This window comes from Microcebus murinus, chromosome 10 (assembly GCF_040939455.1).
Source record: "Microcebus murinus isolate Inina chromosome 10, M.murinus_Inina_mat1.0, whole genome shotgun sequence".
NCBI classification, from domain to species: Eukaryota; Metazoa; Chordata; class Mammalia; order Primates; family Cheirogaleidae; genus Microcebus; species Microcebus murinus.
The window spans coordinates 17,323,210-17,340,424 of NC_134113.1; the positions used below are offsets into that span (position 1 = coordinate 17,323,210).

General features: G+C 48.1%; 1 protein-coding gene across 3 annotated transcripts in view; it reads right to left on the bottom strand.

The window, feature by feature from the left end:
* CHST11 (carbohydrate sulfotransferase 11) overlaps positions 1-17,215 on the bottom strand; it is a 260,744-nt gene that overhangs the window by 234,183 nt on the left and 9,346 nt on the right. The window contains exon 2 of one of the 3 annotated variants that reach the window (XM_012772730.3): positions 5,889-5,966. The exons of the other annotated variants lie outside the window; for them this stretch is intronic. Coding sequence (XP_012628184.1) covers positions 5,889-5,966 — 78 coding nt within the window. The remainder of the gene's footprint in view (positions 1-5,888; positions 5,967-17,215) is intronic. 3 annotated transcript variants of the gene reach the window in all.

The window sequence follows — 17,215 nt, forward strand, 5'->3', positions numbered from 1 at the left end:
GGCAGACAGAAACTACAACCAGGCCAGCCTATATTCTTCATTTACACAGTCTATTGCCTCAACCAAAGGATTCACCAAAAACAGAGACAGGGCTTTAAAATATCTCACACCAGAAACATGCTTTACTTTGGTACAATCTTAACTCTACCGGGGTATGCCTCTTTATACAAACCTTGCCCTCGCAGCTTGCTAAATTGGACTATTGTTTATTTGCATAACAGCAGCAGAAAGCTAGCAAGCCCCCCAGTGCTTTCAAACGGGTTCCCCCATCAGAAATCACTTTCAGCTGCAAGGGCGGGTGGAGCAGGAGTCCTGAATTGGGGTCTTCCTCCTCCCGCTTAGGGGCTCTTTCCAGCTCTGAAATCCCACAATCCCATGATTCGGTTTGTCCTGGGCAGCATCCCTGGCAATGGGGCCTTTCATGTGTGGTCATTAAACACTCACCATGGTGAAGCCTGACCGAAAAGTTCCAGGAACACACCCTCCAGACAAGCTCCCCATCCGCCAGGCCCAGAAAACACAGCCCGCGTCTGGCAGACTCTCGCACTTGGGCTGGGAAACCCGGGGCTTCGGCGCTGGCTGGTGAACCCCACAGCCCAGCCACGCTGTGTCACCAACGGGCAAAAAGCCAGCCCCCCACAAAGCTGGAGTCCTCATTTCTGAAAGCTGGGAGCACTCCGGACCCTTCCCAGAGTCCTGTCCAAACAGCCATTAGCAACAGAGTGGTCCTCCCACCCAGTATTCATCTCGCTACTAGCGAAAAAAGAAAATCGCACCGACTTTAAAACACTTTTCTCCGTGGATGCAAAGGGAGGTGGGAAGACTGCCCGAGACGGGTATACATCTGCTCGACAACACAGACTAATGATCATATTTTCCCTACAGAGGAAAATTTAAAGGTCAAGCAAGAATGACGAGCAGCAACACGCACTGGGAAGTCACCCAGCAAGTGAAAATCTCAGCGCAGGAAGCACCAGAGCCCAAGCAGAGAAGGCTGCAAGGAGAGAAGAGGGACTGGGGGGGTAGGGAGAGACAGGGAGAGAGACACACAGACAACGTGTGATGGTTTATGCTCCAGCTTCAACCCCAGACGGCTGTACAAAGCCCCCATTCACCTTAGAGCCCCTGCCACCTAACAATGGCACATCAGTAATTACACCCCAAGGTACCCCCAGTGGGGAGGCAGGTGGGGCAGCAGGAAGTCCATGGTCAGAGGCCTTTTCAGTTTTCCACTGTTTCCATTTGCAGCTCCAGTGCTCCTGACGAGCCCCATTGATCACACATGCGCTGTGGTTACGAACATTAAAGATGCTCTAGGTTTGAATTCAAGGCTCCCCAGGACCCGACTCCAAAGCCTGACAATGGACAGAAACAGAGAGGGGTGCCCGAGTTTGTCACAACTGCATGGAAAACGAACAGCCCTGAAGTCAGGCTGGGTGTGAGATGCCTTCCGGGCTGAGCGGAAGGCAGGGCTCCCCGTTGGCTGGACTGGTTCCCGTCTTGTGACCTGCGGCCCCTCCCAGCACTCCCTCCTGGCAGCTGCAGCCTTGTGACCCTCCCACAGGCAGTCGATGTCAAATGCAGCCCTCCTGCTTTCCGTGCACTTTCTAAGATCAAATACAGAGGTTCCCATGGGTGCCGCCGTTTATTCTTGCTGGAACCATCAGATTTCAGATGTTTCAGGGCTGCAGATTTTTCCAGAGATGTGTTTCTCAGATTGAGGTCAGGGAACCCCCTGCCGCAGAGTCCCCTCAGGATCTGTAGGTCCCACATCTGCAGAAGGCCCACTGCCCTGGAGCAGCAACTCCCAAAAAATCCCCAAGCGTGCTCCAAATTTCTGGAGGAGGTTTAAAAAAAAAAAAAAACACCCACACATTTCTGGATCCCACAGCCTACTGGAGTCCGCCCCCGCCTCCCTCATCCTAAAATAGACAGGGTAGGCATTGAACTCCCTAGATAGCACCCCTGTTTGTGAGCCCTTGACACCCAGGCCATGCTCCCCAAAGAGAGCAGTCCTTACCCCAGTGTCTTCCTCTCCCTAAATCCCACCCACCCTTCACATCTTAGCTTCCACGTGGCTTCCTCAGGAGAGCGCCTTCCGTGACCACCCCACCCCCACTCGCCAACACTAGTTGGTTTCCTTGCTATGCGCTCTCTTGATACCCTGTCTGTCTCTTCTGTATAATCTATCACAATTGTTAGACATGTACCTGTTTAATTGTTTAATGTCTGATCTTCCACTAGACTGGTAAAAATCATAGATTTATACCACCAGCAACTCAAAATGTCCCCAGACTGTGCCAAACACCCTGCATTAGCTCATTTAATCTGGTCTCCACTGTAATCCTCCAAGGTAGATACTACTGCACCCATTTTACAGATGAAGACACCATAAGTCTCCCAGGTCCACCTTGCCACCTCCATGCCTCCGGTCAGAACAGCATCTGCACACCCTAGGTGCTCAGTAACCATTTGTTGAATCAATAAATGAAGTGGCACCTCCTCACCCACCAAAACAGATTCTGTGGTTGGTGAGTTTGAGAAATGCTGGGTTAACCCCAGTTAGACAGATTTCTTTCCTGCTGGACTTTTCAGAGCATTTAATATGATCATGAATCATCATGAAGGCGCTGTCACCTTTGTCATCTCACACCAAGGATGGTGACTGTTGCCAGGCACCTGCACACAGCTCTCCAAGCCTGGCATCCCCACCCTTGGCAATGACCACTTGAAAGATGACTTATCCCTGCCATCCCACTCCAGCCACCAGCCAGGAGAGGAAGCAATAGGAACCGGGTCACCCTGACCACAGTGCTATCTAATATCATCCCATCTTACCCCAATTCTCGACAGTGACAAAGGCAAAAAGAAGATCTGGGCACAGGACTTTGTAGCAGTAGAAACAGCAGATTTTAGCAGAATACAGTAGAAAAAAACAGGGACTGCAGAGCCAGGCAGGCCCAGGGACAAATCCTCCATGGTCCCGGCAGTGGACGCTGTACCTGCGGAAGAAGCTGCAGGGCTACATCCCTCACCTTCGCCGCTGGCCTCCCCCAGCAGGTGAGGACAGCCATAGGCCCTCCCCAACCCCAGGCCTCGCCCCATCATTCATCTACTCATCTGCTCCTCCCGGTCACCCAGTAGCCATCTCCTGAGCATCTACCTGTGAGGTGGCTACCCAGGAATGAACCCACCTGGAGCTCGTGGAACAGAACCCTGAAGAAGAGACGTGAGACCAACGCAGGTACCCCTCACTGTCCAAACGAACCAAAGAGACTCATGTAAATTGTTGGCGGGGAGGTTGTATCTGAACTCCCTTGTTAGCCAAAAGTCAGGAGCCTGAACAATGTGGACCCTGGGGGATCACTGTCCGGGCAAGTGACGTGCAGTGAAGAAAAGGCAAAGGTACCCTGCGTGGTACTGTGGGGACCTGACTTCAGGAGCCAGGAAGGCTCACGCCAGGAAGCAACATTAAAAGGGACCTGCGGGAAAAGCATTCTAAGCAGAGGGAACAGCAAGTATAAAAATCCTGACACGGCCAGAGCCCAGTGCTTACAAGGAACTGAAAGGAGGCCGTATGGCTGGGGACAGGGGACAACGCAGGCTGAAGAGGCAGGGCTAGGTCATGTGGGACCTGGAGGTCAGGCTAAGGGTGAGGGTTTCTACCCTGGGTGCAACAGGAAGTCACAAAAGGGTATCCAGCAGGTTGTTGTGTTTCTGAACAATTAACTCAGCCAAGGTGCGGAGACTGAACTGGGTGCGACAGGCGGGAACCGAACCGAGGAGACAGGCGGAGTCAGTTTGCGAAAACACGGGGGAGGGAGATGGTGGCGTGGAGCAGTTTGGCGGCAGTAGAGACGGCGAGTGGTGGATGGATCTGAGACAGTCTGGAGCCACTTCACCAGAAGCTGCGTGAGTATCAGTGAAACACATAAAAGGATGGCCACGCTGTGCTCAGGATCAGCTGGGGCTAGGAACCAGGAGTCCACAGAGATCCGACCAGCACTGCTTTAGGACAGAGTGGCATTCTCCGATGCTGACACGGTGCCACGTCTGTGAGAACCTGCCTTCTGTGCCAAAGGGCACCCAGAGACTTCAGAAGTGAAGCCACCAAGAGACAGGAAGGATGAGGATGTTTCTGAGGCCCTGGAGTGTTCTGGGGGCTGCACAGACTTTGGAGTGAGTTGGGCCTGAGCTGAAATCTGCAGCTTACTCGACTTTAGGAAAGTGGAGTAAGTTCTCTGAGCTGCCGTCTTGTCCGTAGGATGAGGATAACGTGTAACTTATGAGGTCGTTCTGACAGTTGGAAGCTCCTGTGCAATATAGTCCTCAATATCGTCAGCTTTTATTACAACCACTCTGACCTTGCTCAGAGGACCAAAATCTTGTCTCACCGATCTAAGCAAGAAAAAAACCACCTTGGAGTTCTGTGAGCCTCTCCTGCGTAGGAAAGGCCAAAATTAGATCTGGGGGCGGGGCCCGGGGAAGGGAGGTGGCGGGCACAGGGTCTAGGAAAGTGGCAGGCCCATCGCCTAAGGGCTAAAGGCACGTGGACACACAGGAGGTGCCGGAACCTAAAAGAAGTAAACACCAGCCACCCATTTGACACTGGCTCCTTTCATTTCCTTGTACCCCTGTCTGATGCGGTCTGGGGCCCAGCCCGGCCCTCCCCAGGCAGCAGGGCCACCTCCGCTGGTCCATAAACACCCAGGGTGACCCAAGAGGACACACTGTCTTTGGCAAAGAGAAGGGACGGACGAGGGTGGAAGGGAGGCAGAAGGTGCCTCCAGCAACGATCTATCCAAAAAGGAAATCAAGAAAACAATCCCAATTACGATAACATCAAAAAGAACCACTTATTCTTTTTGTCAAGCCATAAGGTTGTCCCCATCAAAGCACGCGAGACATAGCGACTGTGCTCTACGGAAGGAAGACGAGGGCTGCTGGAGCACTGTGCTAAGGTGACCACAGCCAGGTTTGGCTTTTGGAACCATTTCTTTCAGTGGCTTAAAAAATCTGGGCCAAATGCTAAACATTTTAGAGTGTGATGGTAGATTATTTCTTTAAAAGATAACTGGTTCCAGTGCAAACTGACGACAACTTTACCTTCGTGATGTTACGACAGAGAAGAAAAGCAGCCCTCTTGTTTCCCACTTCCTAGCTGGAAACTGGGGCACAGGGAGGGGAAGCGACCCCCACTCGGTCACACCTGGGCACAGGGGTGAAGCCAGACCCCCAGCTGGAAACAGTTACCCCCCACCCCGGGTCGAGGCAAGAAACGTGTTCCTCCTGATCGTATGAATATTCTAGGGCTGCCCTAACAAACTGCCACTAACTTGGTGGCTTACAGCAACAACAGAAACCGATTCCCTCATAGTTCTGGAGACTGAAAGTCTGAAATCAAGGTGTCAGTAAGGCCATCTCCCTCTGGAGCCCCTGGGGAGGATCCTTCCTTGCTTGTCTCGGCTTCTGGTGGCTCTTGGCATGCCCTGGCTGAGGGCGGCATCACTCCAGTCTCTGCCTGCGTAGTCCCGTGGCTGTCTTCCCGTGCATGTGCTGTGTCTCTTCCTCTCTTCCTACAAGGACACTGGTCCTATTGCATTAAGGGCCCACCCTGCTCTAGTAGGACCCTGCTCATCTTAACTAATGACATCTGCAGTGACCCTATTTCCAAATCAAGTCACATTCTGAGGCTCCAGGAAGGACATAAATTTTGGAGGGACGCCATCCAACTCAGTACACGACGCCATCCAACTCAGTACACTGACCCAGCAGAGGTTTATGAAATATGAGGGCACTGCTAACATGACAAGAACAGTAACACGGCTGGACACTTTCCGGGCAGCCCTCGCACGTACTCGTGTTCACCGAGGGCCGGGAGCACTTACCGTCTGAAGTGTAGACCCTTACCGCAGCAGAGCTACTGGCTGGCCCCCAGTGTTCATTCTTGCTCTCTTCCTTTAGAGCTAGAAGACCAAAATTTCAGCTGAGCATGTGACCACACAGAACAGAGACTACCTTTCCCAGCCTCCCCTGCGGACAGAAACGGCCGAGACTAAGTGATGTAGAAGCAAAAAGAACAGATGCCAGAGCTGTGCCCTCCACTGAGCTTCTCTCCCTCTTCCCAGTGGTGGGAATGCAGACATGTCGGTGAACCATCGTCAACAAGTGGCAGGAGCTTACATCAGTACTACAGCTTGGCTACAGCAATGCAAATGTCTTCCAATAACAGGAGGCCAACAGAATCAAACATTCTTAATGCCACTTTCAGTCCAAATAGGTTTACCGAGTGGCAAAAAATTCCCAATAATACTACCTACTACCAAAGAGTGTGAGATGTCTTCTTAATCCGATTACAGATTTTTTTCACCTCTTGGTTCCTTTATTCATCAGAAAAAAAGAATTCCTGTCCAGGGTCCAATGCCTCATCTTGGGTAAAGCACTCACAGTTTTCTTTGTGAACCGCCCTCTCCCACTCTCAGCCTTACTCTCAAACTGGGCTCTTGATCCCGGCTGAGCCAACGAGATTCACTCATTCATACATTCAACACGTATTTATTAAACGTGTACTATAAAACAGGTACCGTTTCTAGGAGCTGGGGATATTGAGAGTAAACAAAATATAAAAATCCTCGCCCCTGTGAAGTTTATATTCTAAAAGTTTTGCAGAAACTGCTGGGAAAGAGAAGCACTCTTTCTTTCTCCTGGGATTGCCGAGAGGCTGGGATGGAGGTTGGCAGCCATCTTGCCACCATGAGGAGAGAGCAACAGCATGAGAGATCAGATCTTAGAGCCCTTGGACCCTGCCAGACTAACTTTTTCAATTGCCTGAGCCTAAAAAAAAGGTCCCTTTTTTGCTTAAACCAATTTGAACTGGGTTGGAGGTGGAAGGAATTGCATCTAAAAGACACCTACCAATACCTTGAGACTCCCTCAGAAAGGCATTTGAGGCAAGTTTGGAAATACCAAGTAAAGACAAGTAACTTTTCGGAAAATGGCCCTTCCCAAGACATTCCTTACCCCCAGGCACTGTTTAAAGGCTCCTTCCACGTTGTCATTTCGAGTTTTACAAAACCTCCCTCCCAATGACCTCTTAGAACAGAGGCACCGCTCACTGGCTCTCCCGCCATGCATCAAGAACCAGACCATGTCATCCTACCCCCCAAATGACCAGAGACCACAGGACTCCCGTCACCTCCTGAAGCTCTTGAAATTGCCTGCTACTGCTGACAGCCACAGGTAACATCACCTTTATTGCCCAAAGACCTAATCCCACTGGCTTTCCTAGAGTTGGTGACGGCAGTCCCAACATTTCTGATAATTGCTCTCGTCTCAGGCAAGCACCTCCATGCTGCGGGGCCCTGTGCATACTTGGCCGTTAGCAGGAGCTGTCTGAACTAGACTCGCAGATAACCGAAGCTAATTGACCACATCCTATTTAACAGGAAACCTAATAGCCAGTTATTTTAGACCCATTCTCACTTCCCCTCCTCCACCACTTCCACCACAGTGCTCAGCTGCTAGGAGGTCAGAGTGTGCATGAAAGAGACTATGGTGGGGACAGGCGTCTCCAGGCTCAGACATAAAAAGGCTTAGGGGAGCCCCCATGGGAGAAGAGGCGCTGGCCCTGCATTTGCATAGCAAACATCCCAGTGTTTACTTAGAGTGTATTTTTGGGTGATCCAGCGTGAGCTGGTAGAAGTTGTGGGGGGCTAATATTCTCCCCCTTGGTGCTGCCACCCCTTGGTGCTGCCAGTGGAGTGGTTTGCATGCAGCCCTACTCCAATGTCTAGAAGAAATGACTTCCCATGATCGCTTCAAAGAAATACTATGAAACTCAAAGATTTATGCATAAAAATAAAATAAATAAAATATTAAATAAAAGGAATAAGATGTTCAAGAAAAGAGAATGACAATATTAAGATACACCCAGGCCTCCTCTCTGGAGGCACAGGCAACAGACATGTGACACGGGAAGCCCCATCTGCCACGTGTACGTGTGTCTGCGTGTTTGTGTGGGTGCACACATATAACTACCAGCAATGACTTTCGCTTTTGCAAAAGGAAAGATACAGTTTGAGTTTTGAGTTTTGTTTTGTTGTGTTCTCCCCATCTCCCACCCCCACTTCCTATTTAGGGGGGTCTGTTCCACCAAACCCGAGAGCACCTCTCATGCAGCTTCCTGCAGAGGCGTGGCCCTCAGGGCGCTGCGAAGCCTCACCCTTCCACAGTGGGACAGGACGTGCAAAGGGTTCCTGAACCTGCTCACTGGACACACTCCCTCACGTGTGCATTCCGTCCTCCCAGCGGTTGAGGACCACCGGGTGCACGGCGCCTCCTGGAGCTATCATCGTGTCTTCCCAACTGTAGATCAATCGTCCGTTTCCCTTCTAGCTCAGGGATCATTCTGGTCCATTCAGGCTGCCGCAACAAAATGCCTTCCTCTGGGCAGCTTGTAAATGTACTGCTCACAGTCCTGACGGCTGGCAAGTCCATGGTCAAGGTGCTGGCAGATTTGGCATCTGGTGAGGGCCCGCGTCCTGGTTCTCACTGTCTCCTCACCCGGCACAAGGGTCCCTTTCATCAGGGCGCTAATCCCATTCATGAGGACCTCCTCATGACACAATCACCTCCCAAAGACCCCACCTTCTAATGCCATCATATTGGGGATTAGGTTTCAACCTATGAAAGTGAGGGAGACACAAGTAGAAGAATCCAGACTACAGCACTCCTCCATACATTCTTCCTCCTGAATCACAGGAGGAAACTTTTCTCACAGATACGAGCCCCACACGGTGCGGACAGAAGTTCTTAGAGGGGCACTTTGAATCTGACAAACCTGGGAATCGAAGCCCCGCCACTGACTAGCTGAGTTACCTTGATTACAAAACTTCTCTGAGTCCCACCTAAGAATGAGAGGACAGTCCTCGCTGGCCGGGCTGCTGAGAAGAATTAAACGACCTAACCTGGAAACAGCACCTAGCAGGTAAGCAGGCAAGACTTATCCTTTCATTGAATTTCCACCCTGAGGGCGATCTGCAGGCCTCTTGGACATTGTGAAGTGACTTTTAAGACAAGCCACTTGTCCTTTGATGAGGCCCCCTTTCCCTGAAAGTCCACTGATAAGATACTTTGGGACAATGAAGAAAGTTCCATTCTCTTCTCAGATGTCAAATGAAACCTCTCCCTACCCTTCTTGACTCATTAATTCAGACACGCAAGCATGTATTCAACAAACATTTATTGTATTACAAGTCTGTGTCAGGCCAAGGATTAGGGACACAATTTGTGGCCCCCAAAAGCCTATAATCTAGGATAGTCCAAAAACTAAACAAGACCATCGGTGCTGAGATACAGGTAAGTTTTATTAGGAATTCGGGCAACTAGGATACAGTAAGACCAACATTTTCATATACTGCTGATTGGAGCATAAACAGACACAACCTTCTAGAAAACAATTTGGCTATACCCATCAAGAGCCTTCAAATGTTTATAACCTGTGAATTCCCCTTCTGAAAATTTATTTGAAAGAAACATTAAGAAACTCAGACAAAGGTTTATGTACAAAAAGGTATATCAAGGCCAGGCGAGGTGGCTCACACCTGCAATCCTAGCACTCTGGGAGGCCAAAGCCAGAGGATCATTTGAGCTCAGGATTTTGAGACCAGCCTGAGCAACAGCAAGACCCAGTCTCTACTAAAAAAAATAGAAAGAAATTTGCTGGACAACTAAAAATATATAGAAAAAATTAGCCGGGCATGGTGGCGCATGCCTGTAGTCCCAGCTACTCGGGAGGCTGAGGTAGGAGGATTGCTTGAGCCCAGGAGTTGGAGGTTGCTGTGAGCTAGGCTTATACCACGGCACTCTAGCCCAGGCAATACAGCAAGACTCCATCTCAAAAACAACAACAAAAAAGGTATATCATGTCATTTTTTTAAAAAGGGAAAATATATCCCTGTGGTAGAGTATTATAGTGTTTTCAGAGAATACTGAATGACATGAGAAAATGCCCATGATTCAGTACTATGTGACAAAAGTGAGACACACTATCATATATGCATGATGATTTCATCTTTGTTAATACACACATGTATATATGCACAGAAAGACAGACTAGAAGGTAAGGTTAAGAGGTTAAGAGATCCCTCCTGGGTGGCAGGGATCAGGGATGACTTTTTTTTTCAGAAGTGGGTCCCTTTTTCCAAAATTCTCTGTAATACGCCCGGGTTAATTTCTTAATCAGAAAAATATACAGATAAATAAAACATCGCTTTACTTGGAGGCACTGTGGGGTGAGGGAGGGGGATGATTCTGGAAAAGGTGGTGCTGCCAACTTTGCCACTTGATAAATTTTGTGCCAAGAATGTCAGCTCCATTAAGACAGAGATCGTTGTCTGTTCTGTTCCCTGCTGTTTTGGTAGCACTCGGAAGGGCTCTGGCATGCATGGCTGCCATTCGACAAATGCTTGCTGAGTAACTGAATGAATGACCACAGTCCAGCTCAAATGTTCCTTTCCTCTGTGAAGTTCCCTGACCTCTCCTAAACTAATTACTCTTTTTTTTCTCTAGCCGCCCATAGCCATTATTACAAAACATTACCGCTAACAATTATGGGTCTGTCACCGCTTGCTAAATTGCAAGTTATTTGAATGCAGAAACCAAATCTTATTTAGATGTGTCTCTTAAATCAGATAAGTATTTGGTCAATAAATGTTTGAGTGATGGATGGAGGGGTGGACAGATGATAGTCTGTTCATACTGTATGAACAGTAATTGTTCACTTTAATTATGATTTAACTCTCATGTAAATGTGTACTGGTTTAGAATATGCATGGAATAAGATCTGAGTTGGGAAGAGACCTTAGAAATGGCCTAAGCAGTAAACTGCAAAATTGTTGGTTTTAGCTCCGAAACACTTTCTTCTAACAAAAGTTTGCTCGGAACCCTAAAATATGAAACAGACGAACAAGGAGCCGCTCTGATGGGGGTGCAGGCTGGGGCGGAGGTGGAGGGGTGGAACCCCTCTAGAGCCTCCAAAGACCTCCCTCCCTGACCTTAAGTTATCTGCTTGGGACCCCTTGGACCCGGAGGAAGAGTAGTTTGAAAACTGCCAGCCTCTACACTTATTAGTAACATAAAGAGGTCCCTAGAAGGCAATAGAAGAACCAGGACCAGAACCAAAGTTCCCTGACACCCCACCAAATGCCCTTTCTACTTAACTGTACCCCTCTTCCTGCCAGGGCAGATCAAACAGATCAAACACTCGGCAACGACAGCAAGGGCTGATGTGCTGCGACTCTGTGCTCTTTAATCCAGTCTTCATTTATTTCCTATGAAAATCAAGGAAGAATGTTGCTGTGACTTTCCAATGACAACATCCTTCACATCCCTTGAATCTCATTTGCAGGAAGGCACTTACTATCAGACTTGTATTTATTTTTAAAATCTCAACTTGCTTTTACAAGCACAGGAAACAAAGTCAGCACAAGCCTTGAAAGAATTCTCTGCAGAGTCCTGTAGGAAAGAGCTATGGGCCACTCCCCTCCTGAATGAAATAGATTGTCATAAAATGAGCAAGGCCACGGTTCCTAGTTAGTATTTTTAAGCTCACAATTGTCTTTCAGATGATGGCTCACACTCTCCCAACAAAAGCTGTTCTATTACAAGCGACTAAAAGATTGCCTGTTCAGTTTCTGATTTCAAACCTGTACTTCCATTTTTGAACACCAAAATTATACAGAAAGCCCTACATACAATAAAACCTTGGCTCTTAAAGGATTTCACTGTCTAATGCTTCCATTTTTCAAAATAATCTCTGTTCCAACACTTTTGCATAGGCTTCCAGTAAGTACTAACTCAATTAGACCTTCTAATCACTAATCCCTAAATCCTTACAAGTTTGCAAGTGTAAATCCAGAAACCCTTTTAGCTTGTGCCTGTCCACACACACACACCCTTAAAAATATGCTGCATGTCTGTGATTACATTATATTACTTTTTTTTTTTTTTAATTTTGAATTAAGCCTTTGGGAGCTCTCTCCCTGTAGTAGTGGTCGTGGTGGTGGTGATATTTTAATGGGACAAAAAGGAGATCAAAGGTGGCGAGACACCACTGGGAGGAAACCAGCTATGAATCAACAGGCATCAGGCGTGACAGTCCAGCAGAAAAATGAAGGGAGCCCTCAGGTTTGTACCAAGCACGGTGCCCCCCCTAGAAGTGACTGTGAAAACCAGCGAGATGCCTTTTTGTGTTGTGTATGAGCTCTGCCATTACCCCATCCTCTCTCCCACAGCCCAGGAGGAGGAACCTAAAAAGAGGCTGCCTTTTCAGACAAGAGGACACGGGGCAGTATCTCTGAGAGGCACAATGAGATCAGACCCCACACGCGGCGGGGGCTCGGGTCTTGCTTCCCAGGAGGAAGCGGCCGACTTTGTTCTCCAGTCTCCATTGCTCATCTCCAGGGCAGCCCACAGCTGCAACCTGACCCGGATACACCCGCCGGCTCACACTGAAGCAAGGAATCCTCCTCCCTGGGACTGTTTATACACTTTCCCTTTCTCCTGCCACTTCTTCCAGGCCCCTTTGAGGGTGAACCTAGGGCACCATTAGCAACTGAGAGACTGAAACTTAACCTCCAGGGCCTGTAATTTTGGCACAAGCAAAGCAAACAGAGGAGTTTTAGATCCCACTGCAGAGTGCTTTTAAGCTATTTCTTACTTTGCACTCTGGGCACTCAGGAATAATCTTCTCACCTCCCATTAGACGATGATAATAGAAACTATTTCCAAATGGCCCTGAGTTCACTTTGAGAAAGGGAGTTTAAAACTTCTGCCTTGCTAATGAAACAAGAGAGTTTAAGCTTAAATTTCAGCATGTGAAAAACAGAAGACCCTAAACCTTCTATGGCTCCCTGGTCCCATGAATAAAATTCACACTTGAGAGCCCTGAGACCCTCCAGGTCCACTGCCAACCACGTCCCCATCCTCTGACCTCCTGTGTTTCCAGACATCATGCTCCTTACCGCTCCAGCAGGTGCCCAGACCTGGAATGTCTGTCCTTCCCTCTTCCAGATATCCTAGCAAACATCTTCTCATCCTTCAGAGCCCAGTGCAAACATGACCTCCCTGAAAGGCTTCCCCAACATGCCTGGCTGAAATCAACCACCCTCCTCTCTCCTTCTTCAGCCCTTTGTTTGTAACCCCAATCACATATGGCCCCATCAGGCAGTTAATCGTGTTTCTGTCCACCCCGGTAGAATGATTGTTCCTTGGGCCACTCTTTGCACTCTCATGTTTGCATTAGAACCATCTTAAGGTGTAAATGATTATCTGAATCCTTCTGAGTCTCCATTAACTCATTTGCAGAAGGGAGCTGATAACACTGTCCCTCCCCTACATTGCAGAGTGTGCTGGGATCTCAGGAGGACAGTCAAGCTTCAGATGGTCACTGATTAACTAGCAGACTCTGAAGATACCTTAGAGGCCTGAAATGACTTCAGGTATATATATATATGACTGTGCAACCAACATCTCGTATTGAACACGTCAAGTCCTAAGACAGTCACTATTCTTGCCAAAGGGTATATGGGTAAAACCCAGGAAAGACAACATCCCCTTTAAAAAATGGGAGGGAAGGACAAAATAAAACCAATCCTAGTCCAGTGCTGAAAAAGTTCTCTAATACTTTAGAGCTATACTATCCATTCCATTATAGTAGCCACTAGTTACATGAGACTAATAAGCATTTGAAATGAGGCTAGTCTGAATTGAGATGTCCCAGCAGTGTAAAATACACATTGGATTTCTGAAGACTCAGTACCAAAAAAAAAAAAGAAAGAAAGAAAGAAAGAAAAAGAAAACATTGCAAAAAGTTTTAATATTGCATACCTGTTGAAATATTTTAGAGATTAATTTCACCTGTTTCTTTTTGCTTTTTTCAATGCGGCTACCAGAAATGTGGTTACGTATGCAGCTGGTGGTGTATTTCCACTGGACAGGGTTGCTCTGCAAGAGTCTTGTTTCAAAGGCTCCCACTGCAAACTAAATCAGCAGATCCCTTCCTGGGACACGCTAATTGCTGTTGAGGTTGCAGCGCTACAATTACCACAACTTTGAGAGTTGTTCACTTTTTGGCTGTGTCTACATCTAGCCCCAGTATTTAAAGCGGTTGTTCTTGGCTCTCTTAAACGACAGGTCACTGTCGAATCAAACTGAAAATCAAATCAGCAATGAAAATTCCACACCCTCCATTCCAATAAGGGGGATTTTCTTCTGAGTGGCCAATTATCATCCATGCATTTATTCGTTTGACAAATATTTACCGAGTGACTACTGGGTCCCGGGCTGAATTCTAGATGTCGGGATACTGCAGCAAACAAGACACGGCACCTGCCCTGAAGGAGCGACATACCAGCGCATGTGACAATACAGATGTGCACGTGTAAAATACCGCAAGGACGCAGAGGAAGGACGCCCACCCCTTGTTCTGACCAAGAGGAGAGGGATGAAGGCTTCACACGGGAGGTAACACTTTGACCTCAGCTCACATCCCAGTTGAAGAGAGAGATGAGTGTCATCTGAACACAGATGAAAGCACTGGCCCCGAGAGGGGATGAGCTCACCAGGGATAGAGTGCAGAGTAAGAAGAGAAGAGGCTATCACTGAATGTCCCACTTACTGAGTCTACAGCTGAGCATACGGCCCTTATAAAATAATTACCTCTTGACCTAATTAGCTGAAACCAAGAACACGTAGCCGGGGCCTCCTGGTGAGATGAGGAGCACAGCCTTTGATGTTAGTCCGGCCTGAGCCGGGATCCTGTTCCAGCTTTTTAGTTAGGCAAGCTCCTCAACTCTCTAAGCCTCAGTTTCCCCATCTGTGTAATGGGATTGGCAAATTCACACCTCACAAGACACTGATATAGATTAAAAATGATAATCCAAGTATAGCAGTTGACACACTGTCTGAAATATGGAAGTACTTAGTAAGTGGTCATTGCTGTTACTGGTTTTTTTTTTTTAGTAATGCATCTGAAAAATATGGATTCTAATAAGGTTTCCCAACGACTGACATTTTGAGCTGGGCTGTTCCCTGTTGCCAGGGAGCCTGTCCAGTGTGTTGTAGGACGCTCTGCAGCCTCCCTGGACTCTAGATGCCAGGAGCAGTCCCTCCCCAGTTTAGACAACCAAAAATGTCTCCAGACATTGCCACCTGTCCCCTGCGGGGAGAAAAGGAGGAGGCGGCAAGCCAGCTGAGAACCAATGGTCTAAATCGATGATCATGTGAGGCAGGAAAGAGGGCCACGTGCTGAAAAAGATAGAGACTTTTCAACTCCTAAAGAAATGAGCACATACACTCCCCCCACCCCTCTCTTAGCCATGAAGCCCAGGAGGGACTGTCTCAAACACAGCCCAAATCAGGGTTACAGAGTCTTTTAACTAAATGTCATACCTGGTCTGGTGAGGGTGGGAGGAAAGGGTCCTGCACCTCCGCTTTGCACGACATCCCCAAGCAAGCTCCACGACAGCTGCAGTTACGGAGGGGTGGGGAGGACTGACCCCCGGACAAGAAGAGCCCAGAAGGTCCTCCTCAGCACACGGCAGGTCCAAATGCGGACACAAAGGCCAGTCAGTTCTGCCCCCTGCAATGAGCCACTCCAGCCAGCCCGGCAACTGCCCGAGCAAGGGCTGCCATGACACCACTGTTGCCTTTCTGAAACCGCTTTTCATCCTCGTCAGAGTTCACCTTCGGAAACGGCATTGACTGCTGCCCTGTGTTGTTTTATTTTTCAACTGGCACTTGTTAAAGCTAATGGGAACCTGAGGGTAATTATGTGCATAATTGGTGTGGGGGGGGAGCCTTGGTCTTTGCATTTCGCATGAAACCACAAGGCTGGTTTTTCATCAAATATAAACTCTGCTTTCACAAACAGCCACGCCACGGCAGAGCTACGCGTTGGCCATGGCGGGGAGGTGTGCCAGTGAACATGCTGACAGAGGGTTAGAGCACACAGAAAGGAGATGGTCGTAGGAGTCTAGAAATCAGACCCTTCCAGTAAATCTTACCATATAGGACACACATGTGAAATGGATAAAAATTGGCTCAGGTTTCAAACAGAGTGAAATACAACAGCATTGTTGTAAATGTGACAAAGTCTTAGAATGGGGAACCACAGTGCATTAATTAGAACAACAATATGTGTATGCTGTTTTTACATCAATTTTCAATGCATTTTCACATCTACTTTCTTTCTCATTTAATCTTTACCACCACCACCCTTAAAAGAGTTAATATCATTACCTTCTCTTGGCTAATGAGGGGAAGAAATCTCTAGGTTTGTGACGTCCACGCATTCAATCAATCATTAAGCCCCTACAAGGTGCCGAACGCTCGCCCAAGTCTCGGGGTGCAGCCAAGTACCACATCAGATGCTGCTTTCAGCAGCGTGTCTTGAGGTATTTCTCGAAGGGGCGCATTAGTGGTATCCCGTGGAAATAATCTTTGATGGGCAGAAAGGTCCCACCCTTTGCAGGATCCCTCCCACCGAATTCCAATAGTTCTCATCACGCCTTGGGGTGGTTGACGAGAGGAGTCACGCCCAGCTGAGAGCCCCTGCTAGATGCTCAGACAACTGGCGTGAAGTCAGACAGCCCCGGCTTAGTCCTAGTTCCATCAATTCCTCTCTTGGCTGGTGATCTTAGATAAGTTACAGTCTCTATTCCTCAATTTCCCCCCTTGTAAAATGTCGATGATGCTAGTGTATACCTTACAAGAGTCCTGTGAGGAATAATATATATTAAACACCTAACCCAAGCTGGCCTTCTGTAACACCCAATAAATATCTTTCTTATTCCATCAGCTCATTCCCCATGTATCCTCACCTCGCTTCATCTTCAAAGCCACCTTCTCAAAGAGCCCTTCCCTGATCACCCTATTTAAAACTGCAATCGCCCCACCACTGCCATTTCACATCCCCCTTCCTTGCTTTAATTTTTCCTCTGTAGCATTTGTCACCATCAAAAACATATTCCATAATTTCACATGCACTTGTTATTGTCTGTTCCATGAGGACATGGATTTGGGTCTAATTTGTCCTTTACTGTATCCCCAGGGGCTAGAACAGGGCCTAACTCTTAGCAAACATTCAGCAAGAATGCCCAGAATGATGTCAAATGGATATAGTAGCCAGCCAAGGCCTAAATGCTGGTGTCTGAAC